The sequence below is a fragment of the Eriocheir sinensis genome, chromosome 21 (genome assembly GCF_024679095.1).
Source record: "Eriocheir sinensis breed Jianghai 21 chromosome 21, ASM2467909v1, whole genome shotgun sequence".
NCBI classification, from domain to species: domain Eukaryota; kingdom Metazoa; phylum Arthropoda; class Malacostraca; order Decapoda; family Varunidae; genus Eriocheir; species Eriocheir sinensis.
Window position 1 is genome coordinate 3,360,290 of NC_066529.1, and position 16,754 is coordinate 3,377,043.

General features: G+C 45.1%; 1 protein-coding gene across 7 annotated transcripts in view; it reads right to left on the bottom strand.

The window, feature by feature from the left end:
- Nucleotides 1–16,754, bottom strand: part of LOC127001523 (uncharacterized) — a 75,396-nt gene that overhangs the window by 6,033 nt on the left and 52,609 nt on the right. Inside the window, exons 1-7 of one of the 7 annotated variants that reach the window (XM_050866145.1) lie at nucleotides 14,133–14,438; nucleotides 9,513–9,681; nucleotides 8,468–8,626; nucleotides 6,804–6,979; nucleotides 5,006–5,322; nucleotides 3,903–4,425; nucleotides 3,475–3,621 (exon numbers count right to left, since the gene is read on the bottom strand). The exons of 3 other annotated variants lie outside the window; for them this stretch is intronic. In XM_050866145.1, coding sequence (XP_050722102.1) covers nucleotides 3,475–3,621; nucleotides 3,903–4,425; nucleotides 5,006–5,322; nucleotides 6,804–6,979; nucleotides 8,468–8,534 — 1,230 coding nt within the window. In that variant the 5' untranslated portion in view covers nucleotides 8,535–8,626; nucleotides 9,513–9,681; nucleotides 14,133–14,438. Of the gene's footprint in view, nucleotides 1–3,474; nucleotides 3,622–3,902; nucleotides 4,426–5,005; nucleotides 5,323–6,803; nucleotides 6,980–8,467; nucleotides 8,627–9,512; nucleotides 9,682–14,132; nucleotides 14,441–16,754 lie in introns of those variants that run through there. 3 more of the 7 variants (XM_050866144.1, XM_050866143.1, XM_050866142.1) reach the window with 3 other exon arrangements.

The window sequence follows — 16,754 nt, forward strand, 5'->3', positions numbered from 1 at the left end:
CCAGAGTTTACCAGTGAAGGGGATGAAAGAATGGAGATGCTGGTTAACTCTTGCATAAGGGGTTTGGACTGGATAAGGATGAGCATGAGTAGAAAGTCGTGTGCAGCGGGGCCGCGGGAGGGGGGGAGGCATGCAGTTAGCAAGTTCAGAAGAGCAGTCAGCATAAAAATATCGATAGAAGATAGAAGGAGATGCAACATGGCGGCGGAATTCAAAAGGTAGAAGGCTGTCAGTAAGAGGAGGAGAGCTGATGAGACGAAGACCCTTAGACTCCACTCTGTCCAGAAGAGCTGTGTGAGTGAAATGCATACTCCATACGAGGGCGGACAAGGCCCGTGTATATGGAAAGCATCTGTGCGGGGGAGAAGAACTGGCGGAGACGATACAGAACGCCCAACCTCGAGGAAGCTGATTTAGTAAGAGAGGAGATGTGAAGTTTCCAGTCAAGATTTTGAGCTAAGGATAGACCGAGGATATTTAGTGTTGAAGGTGACAGCTGAGTGTTGTCGAAGAATAGGGGATAGGTGTTTGAAAGATTGTGTGAGATTTCATAGGTGGAGAAACTGGGTTTTTGAGGCATTGAAGGACAGAAGGTTCCTTTTACCCTAATTGGAAATGATAGCAATGTTTGAGGTTAAGCGTTCTGCAGCCTCCAGTCTGGAGTCTTGTAATTCCTGTTGAGAAGGTCTTCTGTTCAAAGAAGTTGAATAATGCAGAGTGGACTCGTCAGCGTGTGAGTGGATAGGACAGTTTGTTATAGAAAGAAGATCTTTGATGAATAACAAGAAGGGAGTGGGTGATAGAACAGAGCCCTGTGGAACACCACTGTTGATAGGTTTTGGGGAAGAAGAGTGACCGTCTGCCACAGCAGAGATAGAATGGCCGGAAAGGAAACTGGAGATAAAGGAACAGAGAGAAGGATAGAATCCGAGAGAGGGTAGTTTAGAAAGCAAAGACTTGTGCCAGACTCTATCGAAACCACTTGATATGTCCAGCGCAAATGAGAAAGTTTCACCGAAACGGCTAAGAGAGGATGACCAAGAGTGAGTTCAGAGAGCAAGAAGATCGCCAGTAGAACGCCCCGTGCGGAACCCATACTGGCGATCAGATAGGAGGTCAGAAGTGGAAAGGTGCTTTTGAGTCTTCCGGTTAAGGATAAATTCAAAAGCTTTAGATAGACAGGAAAGTTAAGCTATAGGGCGGTAGTTTGAGGGATTAGAACGGTCACCCTTCTTAGGCACAGGCTGTATGAAGGCGTACTTCCATCAAGAAAGATAGATGTTGATAGACAGAGACGAAAGAGTTTGACCAGGCAGGGTGTCAACACGGAAGCACAGTTTTTCAGAACAATAGGAGGCACTCCATCAGGTCCATAAGCCTTCTGAGAGTTGAGGCCAGAGAGGGCATAGAACATATCGTTCTTAAGAATCTTAATAACAGGCAGAAAGGAGTCAGAGGGGGGATGAGTAGGAGAGTTCAGCCTTAGAGATAGATGAGACGGTGGTGCTGCCATCAGGGTTAAGGAGAGGAGGGAAAGATGAAGAAGTGAAATTGGAGGAGATATTTTTGGCTAGGTGCCAGAAGTCCGGGGAAGAATTAGAAAAAGCATGGTTTTGACATTTCTTATTAATGAAAGCACTATTGGTAAGTCGAAGAATAGATTTGGCACGATTCCGGACAGAAATATAAAGATCATGGTTAGCAGGAGTGCGAAGGCCCTGGTACCTTTTGTGAGCTGCCTCTCTATCATGGATAGCACGAGAACAAGTGTGATTAAACCAAGGCATGAGGAGTAGAGAAAGTACGTGGAATGCGTGCCTCCATTCCAGAGACAATCACCTCTGTGATGCGTTGGGCACACACAGAGGGGTCTCTCTCTCCTGGAAGCAGTAATCATTCCACGGGAAATCGGAAAAGTACATCCTCAGGTCGTCCCACCGAGCTGAAGCAAAATGCCAGAAACATCGCCTCTTCGGTGAGTCCAAAGGATGTAGAGGAGCGATAGGACAGGATACAGAAATAAGGTTGTGATCGGAGGAGCCCAACGGAGAGAACAGTCTGACAGAGTATGCAGAAGGGTTAGAGGTAAAGACGAGGTCTAGTATGTTGGGCCTGTCTCCAAGACGGTCGGGAATATGTGTAGGGTGCTGAACCAACTGCTCTAGATCGTTGAGGAGAGCCAAGAGAAGATGGAGCCACTATAAACACTTGCCTGCGCCATGACGGGCTGGGGCCGAATACCATCCAGGCCCCTCAAGCAAGCCTACCGGTTCTATAGGCATAGATGTAAAAAAAAAATTGTAGGCTTGTTCACCAGGCTGGTCAGTGAAAGAGGATGAAGCCCAAAGCTGGTGGTGAACATTGAAATCTCCTAGGATGGAGATTTCAGCGAAGGGAGAGTGGGTCAAAATGTGCTCCACCTTGGAGATCAAGTAGTCAAAGAATTTTACATAGCTAGTAGAGTTAGGTGAGAGATAAACAGCACAGATGTATTTAGTAATAGAATGACAATGAAGTCTTAGCCAAATAGTGGAAAATTCTGAAGAGTCAAGGTCGTGGGCACAAGAGCAAGTGATGTCGTTGCGCACGTAGGCGCAACATCCAGCTTTGGATTGAAATTTAGGATAGAGATAGTAGGAGGGAACAGAGTACAGATTGCTGTCAGTAGCCTCAAAAACCTGTGTTTCGGAGAGGAAGAGAAAGTGTGGTTTAGAGGAGGAGAGATGGTGTTCCACAGAATGAAAATTAGATCGAAGACCGCGAATGTTGCAGAAATTGACAAGAAAGAGGTTCGAGGAGTTATCAAGACACCTCTCAAGTCGGCAGCCGGAAGGGGAGTCCTCCCTGGGAGAATTTGTGCCCTCCTCCCCCCCGAGGCGGAGACTCCGAGGCATCGCGTGTTTCTGCCATTTTGAATTTTAAATTTTGGGAAAAGGTGTGTATGTTGTGTGAATGTAGTGTGGTGTGGAGAGAGAGAGAGGATCTGTCTTTAGAGAGCACGCTGAATTATTCTCTGGTGTTGATGAGACAACAAGGAAACGGATAGTGAGGACATGGGAAGGGTCTTTGGAGGGCTTCAGCACCCTCCTCGCTTCCCATATATACCTCACCAGAAGTGAGTCTTCCCATTCACGCCCCCATGCTCTTGTTAAGATAATTGATATTCTAACAACAGAATTTTCAGCTTTTCCCCGAAGGCTCGCACCCCCTCCTGGGGCGCACCCCCCAGGTTAAGAATCACCGAATTAGGGGATAAACAGAACATGCAATAAGTAACAATAAGAATGCTTATTCGAATACTTTTTATCCAGCAATTTACTGAAAGGAGAAAAATGAAAAAATAATGTGCATGAGTATGATTGTGGAGAGGCTGTGTGGCAATGTCCTGCAAAGATTAGATATACATGAAAACAGGGAGAATGGTGATACACACTGTACAAAAACTGTATTTCCATCCCTCCACCCACAACTTACCTTGAGGCTGAGCTCCGACCCCTGACACCTGCGGCCCTGCCCGATCTCCTTCGCCGAGGCGAGGAAGAAGGGGCGGCTGTAGAAGTCAGTGGGTTGTGAGATGAAGCCCGGGCGGAGGTAGTGGAATGTGCCCATCCCAGGGGCGTCCTGAGGAGGGGTAAAGGAATGAGTGGTAAGCTGATAGGAAACGGAATAACACGTGATAACAATGTCCTGGGAGGGAGGGAAGAGGAAGGGAAGAACTGAGAGTGGTGATAAAGAAAACGTGTTTAGTGTTATGGAAAAGAAGAAGGGAGGGAAAGAAAGAAAGAAAGGACCGGTAGGGTAAAAACTCCAGGAAAAAGAAATGAGCGTTGTTGAAAATAAAGAGTACCCGCAAGTCCCGAGCTAAAAGAAAGGAAGGAGCGGACTTTGTGTGCGTCCCTCACCTCCATATACGCCGTGACGTAGCCGTTCCTCTTGAAGTCCTTCCAGACCCAGTGGCAGTCATCGTGGTGGCGGCTTTTAGTGATGCAGGTCTTGTCCACCTCCTCCGAGAAGTACCCCCCCAGGTGGGCCACGAGGTTGGGGAAGGTATTGTGGCCAACTTTGTTGAAGCCCAGCAGGTCCAGCGCGCCCAGCTCCTGCGTCAGGTACTCGTAGGTCTTGGGCAGGAAGCGCAGCATGTTGAGGCGCGAGGCGGCGTCCGTGCCGATGAAGATGACGCTTAGCTTTTCGGCTCCCTCCACCCTCCCCTGCCTCTCGCTGGACGAGGGGGTGGCACCAGGCGTTCCCAGAGGTGGGTTTTCAGCGCCCTCTTGGACAGATGGAACCGGTGCATTCTCTCTCTTGCGGAAAAAGTAATGGACGTTTTTGTAAACGACGATCTCTCCGATGCTACACACGACGAGCGCCGCGTCCTCCTGCACCTCCGTCCCGCTGGCGTTGAACGGCTGGCACGCTTCGTTGTACCTGAGGAAGGGGAGGAAGACCGGAGGTTGAGGGTGCGGCAAGGGTGACTCAAGTGCGATGTAGCTGCGCGTGACCGCGGTGCTCCGTCAGTCGCATCTGCCCTTGAGTCTGTTGTGGGTGAGAACTCTTTGCCCTTTGACTCATGCAGGGCAGGTGCAGGATCCGGGTTACCACAGTTATTTTCCACAGGTTTTTCCAGGTACCCAATTATCGACCAACCCAACACGGAGGACGAACAGCTGGGTTGGCTGCGGGCACACTTCCAAACCCTGGGTTCGAACCAATGCCCGCAGATTCGTAGCTAGGAGTTCTAACCACTGCACTACGGAGGCTCCTACGGCTGGGTGTGCTGTGCACACACTTTCAAGGCCGGGATTAGAGCTTGGCGTTCTAATTCACCGTGGAGGCGCCACCAGAGTGACTATCCTGTATAAAGTACTACCAATACTACTACTTCTACTAATACTACTTATACTACTACAACTACTACTACTACTACTATTTCTACTATACTGCTTTTGATGCTGCTATTGCTGCTTCTGCTGCTGCTGCTATTAACACTCAGTCTCTCCACACTTGCCTCCAGCGGCGGTCTGCAGCGCCACCAGCCTTTTCCCTCGTCTGCTCCACCCGGTGCATGCCCTTGTAGCAGCACCTCACCGCATCCACGCTCACCTTCACCCTCCTTCCCTCCGTGGTGGATGACGATGATGACGATGATGGCAATGCTTTCGATGAACTGTAGGCTGCTGGATAGACTGATGTGGTGGTGGTGGTGGTAAGTTTGTCCCAGTAGGTTTGCTGGATGACGTGGAGGTGGCGGAGGAGGATGTCCTGGTGGAGGTGAAGGGTGGCGCCCCGTGCTGAGGTGAAGGCTGGGGGCCCCCTGCATATTATCTGTGAGGAGAGGTGGAGGAGGAGGAACGAGGGAAGAGTAAAAGGAATAGAAGGTAGAGGAGGAGGAGAGAAAAAAAAGGAAATGAGTTTGGTACCAACATGATTTGATAGTTGATAATCTTATTTATTTCTCAAACATACAAAATGTATAGAAAAGGAATTATTATCATTTAGTCTGACAGAGGAAGAGGCAGCGATGTGCAAGCTGGCTGACACAAACAGCTAACCAGGCAGACATATCATTAGGTCAGGGACGGGCAACCTCTTCGAAGCGAGGGCCAGAGGAGACTTTCGGGGGCAGGCTGCAGACCGGAGTGAGAAACGAGAACCCCAAAGTATATAAAGTGAAAACTAAAAATCATAGCTACAGATCAGCGCTGTTTGCCATAAAGAAGTATTTCAATGTCCAGCTCGATGGATGAGGTAGACAATAGAATAATGCCATTGAGGTGAAGGTCCGATAGATGAGGGTGAAGTCAAGACTTTGTGTTCTTCATTTTGGGAAAGTGCAGTTCGCAACAGTAGATGCCTGCAAACATGGCCTCGTTGTGTTGAACAAACGCAGGTCGTGTGCAATGGACAGTGGAGAAGAGGTATGGAACTTCGCTGTGAGTTTATCGTTGCTCTGTAGCTCCACCAACTCAGTTCGTAGTGGGGCAGGGACATCGTTCACAGGGAAGTCAAAGGGGGCGGTGAACAGCTTGAAGTCCGTAGCCAGCGGCCTGACTCCTGCGAAACGGAAGACAAATTCCTCACTCAGAGAAGCGACGACACTAACGTAAGTATCCAGCTCCACGTCGCCAGGGGCACTAGCAGAAAGGCAAGGGAAATGTGAAACTTAACATCGGACAGCTGAGCGGGTTGATGTGTGCATGCATGTCTGTCAGGAGAATGGCTTCACCTTGCAGCCTCATAGTCAGGGTATTCAGATGCGCAGTGATGTCCAAGAGTAGGGCCAGCGAGCGACCCATTGTGGGTCAAAGTGATCAGAGTGAGGAAGATTCTTCTGACTGAGGAAAGTGGTGATCTCCTGCTGCAGGTCGCACACACGGGACAGTATGGTCCCACGACAAGACAGTTACAGCCTTCCATTTTTTGTTTAAATTAAATAGGATAACCAGGTCTCATAACGGAAAGATTGTCTTTAAAAGGACAGACCTGGCAACTCTCGCGGAGTGAGGCGAGGGGTGAATTGTTATCAAACAGTATTTGCCAGCAGATTCTGTTTGCCAGGATATTTTTCTTGGGTTTCGCAGGCCGGATTGTAATGTTAATGCCTAGCAAGGTGGCGAACCGGACGCTAGGCCTTTATGAGCCGGATATGGCCCGCGGGCCGGACGTCGTCCGCCCCTAAACTAAGGAAACATTGCAAGATATAGTCTAAGTCCTTCCTGGAACAGCATTCCGAAAAACCGAAACCAAGATCCAAAGAAAAGTCAAGTAACGTAAGAAGGTAATGAAGCTCTTCCTCGGCAACTCACGGGCTTGGGGTGACTGATGAGCCTCTTGATGCTGGGGTCATGAGGGTCCAAGTCAGGGATGCTGCAGCTCGGGGAGTGCACCAGGAAGCCCTTGGGGAGGTCGAAGGACTCTCGAGGATCCTTCTGGCTGGCTGGTGATGGTGATCGTGGTGATAGTTTTGGCAGCGTTAGCACTGCTAGATGTTAGAAGGCAACAACAGTGAGTCGAGAATGTACTTGAGCGAGCGGTGGGCTGCTGGGATGAGGGGGGGGCAGGAGGAGGAAATGGTGGAGGTAAGGGGGTGGGAACACACACACACACACACACACACACACACACACACACACACAATAAAGCCTCTTGCACACAGTCACGAGTGTGGCGCCAAGTCCAGCCACGTTGCGGGCCTCGACGAATATGCCGTGTATGCAACAATCCGTTCCGAGTTGACAATAATCTGAAGACTACGCTACGACCAACTTACGCATCTCGCACGCATCCACACGTCATGTCAAAATCGTGCCCAAATTTCAACCTTGAAAATTTTGGTCGATCTTACGCATGTGCATTACAATGCTACGAGTTTCTACGATCGTCCTGAGAAATTTCACGAGTGTTGCTGTGAAAGGCGGCCACTACTCTAACCTTAAACCTATCAACAGTTGTGCCCTGTAGGGCTCTGTCCTAGCTTCCACTCTCTTTCTGCTGTTCATTGATGATCTTTCCAAGACAAACTGCCCTATCCACTCGTACACCGATAACTCTACCCTGCATTACTCTACATCTTTTGACAGAAGACCCTCCCAACAGGAATACATGATTCCAGGCTGGTGGACGCAGAACGCTTAACTTCAGACCTTACTATCATTTCTGATTGGAGCAAGAAGAACTTAAGTGTCCTACAACGCCTCAAAAACTCAATTTCTCTACCTGTCAACCCGACACCATCTTACAAACACCTAACCTTTATTCTTCGACAACGTTTAGCTGTCACATTCTACACTAAGCATCCTCGGTCTATCCTTAACTCAAAATCTCAACTGGCAACTTCATATTTCCTCTCACACTAAATCAGCTCCCTCAAGGTTGGGCGCGTTCTGTATCGTCTCCGCCAGTTCTTTTTCCTCACCCAGATGCTATCCATTTGCAGGGGATTTGTATCTTTCTATCTTCTATCGATATTTTCATCCTGATTGCTCTTCTGAACTTGCTAACAGCATGCCTCCCCCTCTCCCGCGGCCCCGCTGCACTCGCCTCTCTACTCTATCTAATTCCTATACTGTCCAGATCCTTTATGCAAAAGTTAACCAGCATATTCATTCTGTCATCCCTTTTACTGGTAAACTCTGGAGCAATCTTTCTCCATCTGTATTTCCTCCAGCCTACAACTTGAACTCTTTCAAGAGCAGTATATCGAGACACTTCTCCCGAAATTGACCGCTCTTTTGGCCACTCATCTAAACTCGTATTTTTAGGGGCAATGTTTAGCGGGCTCTTTCCTCTCATTATTCCTTTTTTTGCCCTAAAGCTGCTTCCTATACTGTAAAAAATATACGAGTACTGATTCGGCTGGACTCGGCGCCACACTCGTGAATGTGTGAACGCCCATTATTAAGGGGTGTTCTCTCTCTCTCTCTCTCTCTCTCTCTCTCTCTCTCTCTCTCTCCTGCCCTTGAAGACTTACTCAGGTCAGTGATGCGGGCACGGTACGGCGACGAGACGACGAAGAAGGAGAAGGATGCGACCACCATGAACAGGCACACGCCCACGACTCGCCGCCACGCCCGATGCAGCCAGCCACGCCCACCGTCCCACGCTGCCCCGCCCAACTCCAGCCCGGGGCCTGCAGGACAAAGCTTTCATTAGGTATGCAGAGGGAGGGCTGGCGAGGGTGAGGACACGAGGTGAGCGAAGAGTGAAAACGATCGGTGTGGGGATGAGGCTGTAGAGAAGGTAAGAGGGAGAGAAAAGGGGGAGAGGGAGATAGAAAGATAGTGGGAAGAGGGAATAAGAAAAGATCGTGGAAGCGCAAAGAGGATGAGAGAGAGAGAGAGAGAGAGAGAGAGAGAGAGAGAGAGAGAGAGAGAGAGAGAGAGAGAGAGAGAGAGAGAGAGAGAGAGAGAGAGAGAGAGAGAGAGAGAGAGAGAGAGAGAGAGAGAGAGAGAGAGAGAGAGAGAGAGAGAGAGAATTTGCATAGACATAGATCGATGTTCAGACTACACCCACCCTAGGTGAATTGTCCCTAAACATAATAAAATTATATACAAAGCCTAACAAGACTGCACTTCTGCCTAAGACAATAATTAAGATGGAGGAAGAGGCGGTCAAAAAATTTTTTAAAAGAGCCAATCGTGCTACACTTGACCACTGAATGTGGGAGTGTATTCCAGTCCCGTGCAACAGCGCTGGTGAAGAAAAAGTGTGGTAAAATTTGAAGTTATTTGTTCATGTTGCAGTTAAAACCCGAAATTAGTGAGAACTGGGTAAAACTAGACAAAACCAATGTACTAGTGTACAACTAGTATTACCTTGGCATGAGTAGTTTTACCTAAGGATCTTGGGGAAAGCCCGAAAGGTCAAGATCAAAAGGGTTAAACCTAGTTCTAACTGAATATTTTTGTCAAAACTAGTTTCAGCAACTGTTTTGCAAAACTGTTGCTGAAACTGAATGTAACTAACAACCACAGTGAAGACAGAAAAACAGAAAAAGATATTTAAAATCTGCAAACCGTATTAGTCTTCTGTACTGTAGAGTAGTTTTCTTCCCAGCAGTTTTAGCGTCTTTCACCTCTTTGAGAAGTGAGGCAAACTTGTCTTGAGTAAGGACGTTCTAGTGTGATGCTTTGCTTTCGTTCCGCATCAGTATAGTTTGTTGAAACTTCTCTTCCCACCCAGTTTCTGTTCCCGGTCCAGAGGGGTGGTCAGGTGAGAAGGAGGTTGACATTTTATTGAGTATATAGGCACAGGGGTCAGGAGTATAATGTTATCCTCCTGCCAGTTCACGATCAACTAAATAACGGTGAACAAGCCGCCCCACACAACAACCACGTGACTGTCTGCAGTTCACGATCAACTAAATAACGGTGAACAAGCCGCCCCACACAACAACCACGTGACTGAGTGACAGTCGGCGAACCATACGACCAAACCATTTCAACCAAACATGACCCGACTGTTACTACTGTTACTGACAGCTACGCAGGTCGTCAAGATCCTTTATAAGCATGGCACTTTTTTCACACTGCACAGAAGTGGATTAAATATACTATCAAGACACCGCTAATCTTATATAGATAAGATAAACATAATTTATGATCATTTGGAAAAATATGTATCGGTTTCATGAAGCGTATCACACACTAACTGCCATAGCACCTAGCTGTCACTGCGGTGTCTGTTAGCTAAACACCGGAACACATAGCTCTCTCATAAAGAGTACTTGTTGAATTTAGTTTTGCTTGAAGCATTTAGATAAAACTATAAAAAGCATTCCAGTCATTCATTTCATGTTTTACCCGGCCTCATTTGGAGCGACTAGTTTTTTCCTTGGTAACAGTAGTAGTTTCTAAGTACAGCAATTATTATTACTTCTGGTTCTGACTAGTATTAACCAACTCTAACTAATCCGGGTTTTAACTAATATTTACACCTAAGTTTTGTGCAAGTATTTCCGGTCGGGACGTGTCATCGATCATAAAAAGAATTGGCTTTGTCCACAATCGTAAATCCATTAAGTATGTTGAAACATTCAATTACTTTCCCTTGGAGGCGACGTTTCTCAAGCGAGAACAAGTGGAGATGACTCTTTCTATATTTTTTCTTCTTCAACAAGGAGGGGAAAATCTACGTTGCTCTACGTTGACTACCTTTTATTTTAGCAATGTCCTTTGCATGATGGGGAGACCAAAACTGTACCGCACTTTTTAAGTGGGCTCTGACTAAACTGTTGTACAATGGAGGTATTGCATCTTTAGCGTTTAATGAGAAATCTCTTGCAGTGAGGCCCAACATCCGTTTTTGGCTCATTCACTGCACCATTTAATTGCTGTAAGAATTTGAGGTTTGACTCAAATTTGACACCCAAGTTCTTAACACTGTACGATTGTGAATTTCACACAACATATCGAACCTCCTATTGTTGTTCAACCTTGAAGAGCCTTGCACTCATCTCTTTTAAAATGCATATCTCATCTATCAAATCAAGCTGATTTTTTTTAAAGGTGTCTCTGAGGGCTTTTCTTACTTTAGTCTGAGAGGACCAAGTTGCCAATCTTAGTGTCAACAAATTTAGTAATGAATTTATCAAGTCCATCATTAACATAAATAATGTAAATTATGAGCAGTACTGGGCCAACAACTGAGCCCTGAGGGACACCACTATATAGTAATAGGCGCCCACTCTGAGTAGCAACTCCGTTAATCACCACTCGATGCCATCAAACAATTAGCGATCCATTGGCAAGAAAAACTTGGTGTCCTTCAACGCCTCAAAGGCTCAATTTCTCCACTTATCAACTTGACACAATCTTATAAACATCTATCCCTATTCTTCGACAACACTCAGCTGTCACCTTTAACACTAAACATCTTCGGTCTATCCTTAACTCAAAATCTCAACTGGAAACCTTATATCTCCTCTCTCACTAAATCATCTTCCTCGAGGTTGGGCGTTGTATCGTCTCCGCCAGTTCTTTTCCCCTCCCAGATGCTATCCATATGCAGGTGCCTTGTCCGCCCTCGTATGGAGCATGCTTCTCATGCGTGGGGGGCTCCACACACACAGCTCTCTTGGATAAAGTGAAATCTAAGGTTCTTCTTCTCATCAACTCCCCTCCTCTTACAGACAGTCTTCCACCTCTTAAAGTTCGCCGCCATGTTGCCTCTCTATCTCTTATCGATATTTCATGCTGACTGCTCTTCTGAACTCGCTAACTGCATGCCTCCCCCCTTCCTGCGGCCGCGCTGCACTTAACTTTCTACTCTGGGTCATCCCTGTACTGTCCAAATCCCTTCCGCAAGATTTGACCGGCAACTTCATTCTTTCAGCTCTTTCACTAGTAAACTCTGGAACAATCTTCCTTCGTCTGTATTTCCTCCTGCCAACGAATTGAACTCTCAAGAGGAGAGTATCGAGACACCTCTTTTCCCGAATTTGAAATCTCTTTTGGCCACTCTTCTGGACTTTTTTTTTTATCGGGGCAGTGTTTAGATGGCTCTTTTTTTTCATTATGACTTTTTCTTGCGCTTCAGCTGCTTCCTTTACTGTAACAACAACAACAACAACAACAACAGCTGTAACAACTACAACTACTACAAACACTATAACAACTACTACAACAGCCACAATTTCAACTAACTACAAAAACATCAACATCAACAAAAGCAACACTAGCCCCTACAACAACAACAACAACAACAACAACAACAACAACGTAAATCGAAGTCGTGCCCTCCCTTCCTTATTTCCCCCTCCGCCTCCTACGGGCCTGACTCAGTACATAGGGCCGTATTCTTAAATCAAACTTCTGAAACCACAGTCCCCACACGTCCGACAATGATATTCTTGAACAGCCATCGTGCCCGTGGCTACCACAGTTCCGACAGTCACGAAGGGTGTATTCTTATACGCCACCTCTGGGAGACTGGGACCGTGGTACCGATCAAAGCACCAAATTGTCGGGAGACTTTGTCGGGTGCGTCACCCCTTCTCACAAATATTGTGGGGCGTGTTTTTTTGTGCCTGATTTGCATGTTCACAACATCTTCGAGGATACTACTTTTTTAGTAGAACACTTCTGCTACTCTCCCCGAAGTGTAAAGAGCAAGTTGAGTAAAAAGCAGTGCCTCCTATTCATCAAAACAAGCAAAGGAGAGAGACCGTCTTCGCTGCCCCATCAGGGGGCGCAAACCCTCCACCCCCACGGATCCCAACGGGATACTAATCATCTATGCTCCGCCGGTAAAACTGGATAGAATATCCCACATGGTGCCCAATACAAGGGAAAGTAAAGACGCAGCAGTGATTGCAGAACTCGAATATGTTTGTGAAAACTCAATAAAAGAAGAACTAAATAAATATAGCCTCTTCCATTTAGCGTAACCCGTTTCTGGGTCGTGATCTGTAGAGTCCCTTGATAGATAGAGTCCCGACAACCTAAGATTTGGACGCCATTATTGGTCCTGTTTTCACCACGAGAGCGTGTGCTTGCGTTTGAAAAGCACGGCGAAAACAGGCCCAACAATGGCGTCCAAATCTTAGGTAGTCGGGACTCTATAAGGGACTCTACAGATCACGACCCAAAAACAGGTTACGCTAAATGGAAGACGCTAATAGTGACGAGTTTAAGTTAAAGAATCACTCCGTAATGTTTATAACACATTTTACATATAGCTACCATTTGCAGCGGCTATGAAATGAATACTAAAATAAACAATTCCATCTTATAGAGAAAAGCCTCCTGAACACGGAACTATTTATAAAAACATTTCACATCATCCCCTCGTTTGCTCCGACACGCAGACGGGGGCGGGTGCGAGGCTATATACTGGTTTGCGGCAGTTTGCGGGCCTCGTTGCCATGACAACCCACGCCTCGCCTTGCTTTTCGTGTGGCCACAGAAACTCCCCTTGCCGCCCTCGCTCTCGCTAGCTTTTTCGCTCCCTGTGTGGCCGCGGCCTCAGTGAGAGCCAGTGGCATCGTAGAGTGATGCTATAGTTTCCTAAGCCTCCTTTTTCTTTTTTTTTATCATTGCATGACCCGTTCTTCTGTCAAGTACTATTGCTCGGTGTCTCGACAAGCTCCAGAAGTAGCGCAACTTCATTTTGGGATGAATATCACTTAGTTTCCTCCATTGTTGACTTGAACACAGCGCGCAGGGTATCAAGTGCAGTCGGCGTTTTGACCGTCAGAACGTTGAGATGGACCAAACAACAAGGGACATTGTTACCAATTAAATTTTCTCGCGCCGCCGGTGTTACCAAATCCCACCCGACAAATCCGAGTGTTTAAGAATATGCAAATTGTGACAACCCGAACATTAGTGTGTGTGGGGACTGTCGTTGTCGTTGCCGATTTCGTGAGATTTAAGAATACGGCCGGATTCTCAAGGGTAATTTTCCCGTTCAGGATGCAGAGGCCGTGTCACACTATCACTAGAGGATCACAAAACAGTCCATGGAAATCACAGGAACTTGTATGTGAGGCTTTTCAAACAGGCGAACTGAGCCCCGGTACGTTTGAAGGTACGTTACATTAAAGAATACGGGCTATAGCACCTGACTCACTAAAAAGGCACATCCTCCCTTACTTCGAGAACCCCCGCCGAGGGCCGCAACGAGGAGGTACTTACTCACAGCCTGAAGGAGACGCTGCCTGGTAGCCATCGTGTTCCCGCTATCTTTCAGTGTCTCATGAAAAACTTCTCTCATCACTCCTGCCTCATATCATAGGAGCTTTATGTCTTACAGAGGAAAGAGAAGCACTTTTCCAATTTATAAACTCTTGAATCACCATATAAAAATATTAGAGGGGGAAAGGAGAGAAAGGGGAAAAGAGAGAATTAGAGAGAGAGATCACTGTTTTCCAAGAGTTCTCGCGGTGGAGTGACCGAGCGCCTGAGTGTGTCTGCTGTGATCAAGAGTGCAGAACGCTATGTCACTGTCAGTCTGACAGCAGCTACAGCGAGAGATAAGACAAAACCAGATACAGTAGATATCAGAAAACAACGATTTTCATTTATTCCCTCAAACACCCAGGTGTCGTCAGAGAGAGAGAGAGAGAGAGAGAGAGAGAGAGAGAGAGAGAGAGAGAGAGAGAGAGAGAGAGAGAGCAACGCTTTCACGCAAACATTAAGCTAAGAGATAAGAAAAAGCAGATAACAGTCGATAACAAAAGTAAGCGATCTTCATTTTTCCCTCTTTCATCCCTTCCACTGGTAAATTCTGGAACGGCCTTCCTTCGTCTATATTTCCTCCAGCCTATAACTTGTCCTCTTTCAAGGAAAGTGTATCAAGACACCTCTCCACCCGAAATTGACCTCTCTTTTGGCCACTCTATACTATCTTCTGTTGTGGGAGTTTCAAGTAGCGGGCTTTTTTCTACACTTTTTGTTGCCCTTGAGCCGTCTTTGTTGTAAAAAAAAAAATACTGCCCAATATCGGAGTCGTAAGAGGGAGTCTTTCACTCAGACCCCGGGTCGGCGAGGCGGGCAACAACGCCAACGAATTGGTTCGATTCCAGTGTTGGGTAATAAGCGACCTGTCTTATTGTTGGCTGGCGGAGTTTGGATTGGGAAAAAAGGTAACAGAAATAAAAGTTTGATTTTGCTCACTGTTGACAATATCTCCTGCTACCTCTCACGGCCAATAATCGTTTTTTTCTTAACTCTTTCCTTCGTCCCTCCTTCCCTTCATGTTTTGCATATATATATATATATATATATATATATATATATATATATATATATATATATATATATATATATATATATATATATATATATATATATATATATATATATATATATATATATATATATATATATATATATATATATATATATATATATATATATATATATATATATATATATATATATATATATATATATATATATATATATATATATATATATATATATATATATATATATATATATATATATATATATATATATATATATATATATATATATATATATATATATATATATATATATATATATATATATATATATATATATATATATGTACAGTCGCGATATGAAGTGATGTCGCCGCTCTCAAAAAAATGTTTCGTACGGGAGCATTTGAAGGTAACGAAACTGATGTGTATTTATTGTTTATGTTATAATGTTCCCTTTTAATGATAATCTATAATACGTTGTGATGTAAAACACGTTAAAATAACATAGTAGTACCTGAATTACAATCATACAATCATTTGTTTCAAAAAATGCGACTGCGAATGTCATGTGTTGTCTTCACTACTGAAGACAACCTTGAAATGATTTAGCTCACGTCGTGTGCTTATCTTTGCAAAACAGTTGTTATACTTTGTTCAGATTTAGGCGATATATATATATATATATATATATATATATATATATATATATATATATATATATATATATATATATATATATATATATATTCTGGGTCATTCCATGAAATGTCTTCTGCAGTTATCAATACACACGCACAGCATGACACGAAGCGAATGGACAGTTACTAGCATTACTTTGCGTTTTATTGATTAAGAAACGATCAAATAATAAGGTTTCACATTAAACACCTTTTATTCACTATGATGGCGCTTCTTATAAGCATGGGCACTGAAATATATAGTAACATTGCTCAGTAACGATGATGAATGAAGAATGCCTTCATAGGTAGGGTTGCCATATCTGAACTATCAAAATTCCGGACGCCTCTACGAACACTCGACCATAGCCTAATGTTTGGCAACGCTGTGATTAGCCTACCCGCCCGCACCACAACCTCCATTTCAAAGCCATATATTCTTATTTCCCCACCTTCCTCAATTATTCTATGGCACTTATAAGCTGTGGACATGTTCCACTGATCACCTCCAAGCATTAGAAGTCTACAGGAAGCTTTTGTCATCGTTATATTGACCAAGAAAGGCAATATGTTTGCGATCGGCGGCAAAGAGTGAGGAGCTTGGAGTTACAAAACACGACTATTCTGAAGCTATTAATTCTTATTTTTCTATCTCCGACTATCCCACGGTAGTTATAGGCTGTGGACATCATCCCTTGATCACTATCATTCATTACAAGTCCACGGAAAGCTTTTGCTATCGTTATGTTGACCACGAAAGGCAAAGAGTGAGTCAGGGCTGAATAATAAGTATGGTGCGCGGGCGATGACGTCATCATCATACGAGAGTATAAATTAAATAAATTACGTCATCCTAGTTTAGGCTATCGACTAATTATGCATGTCCTATA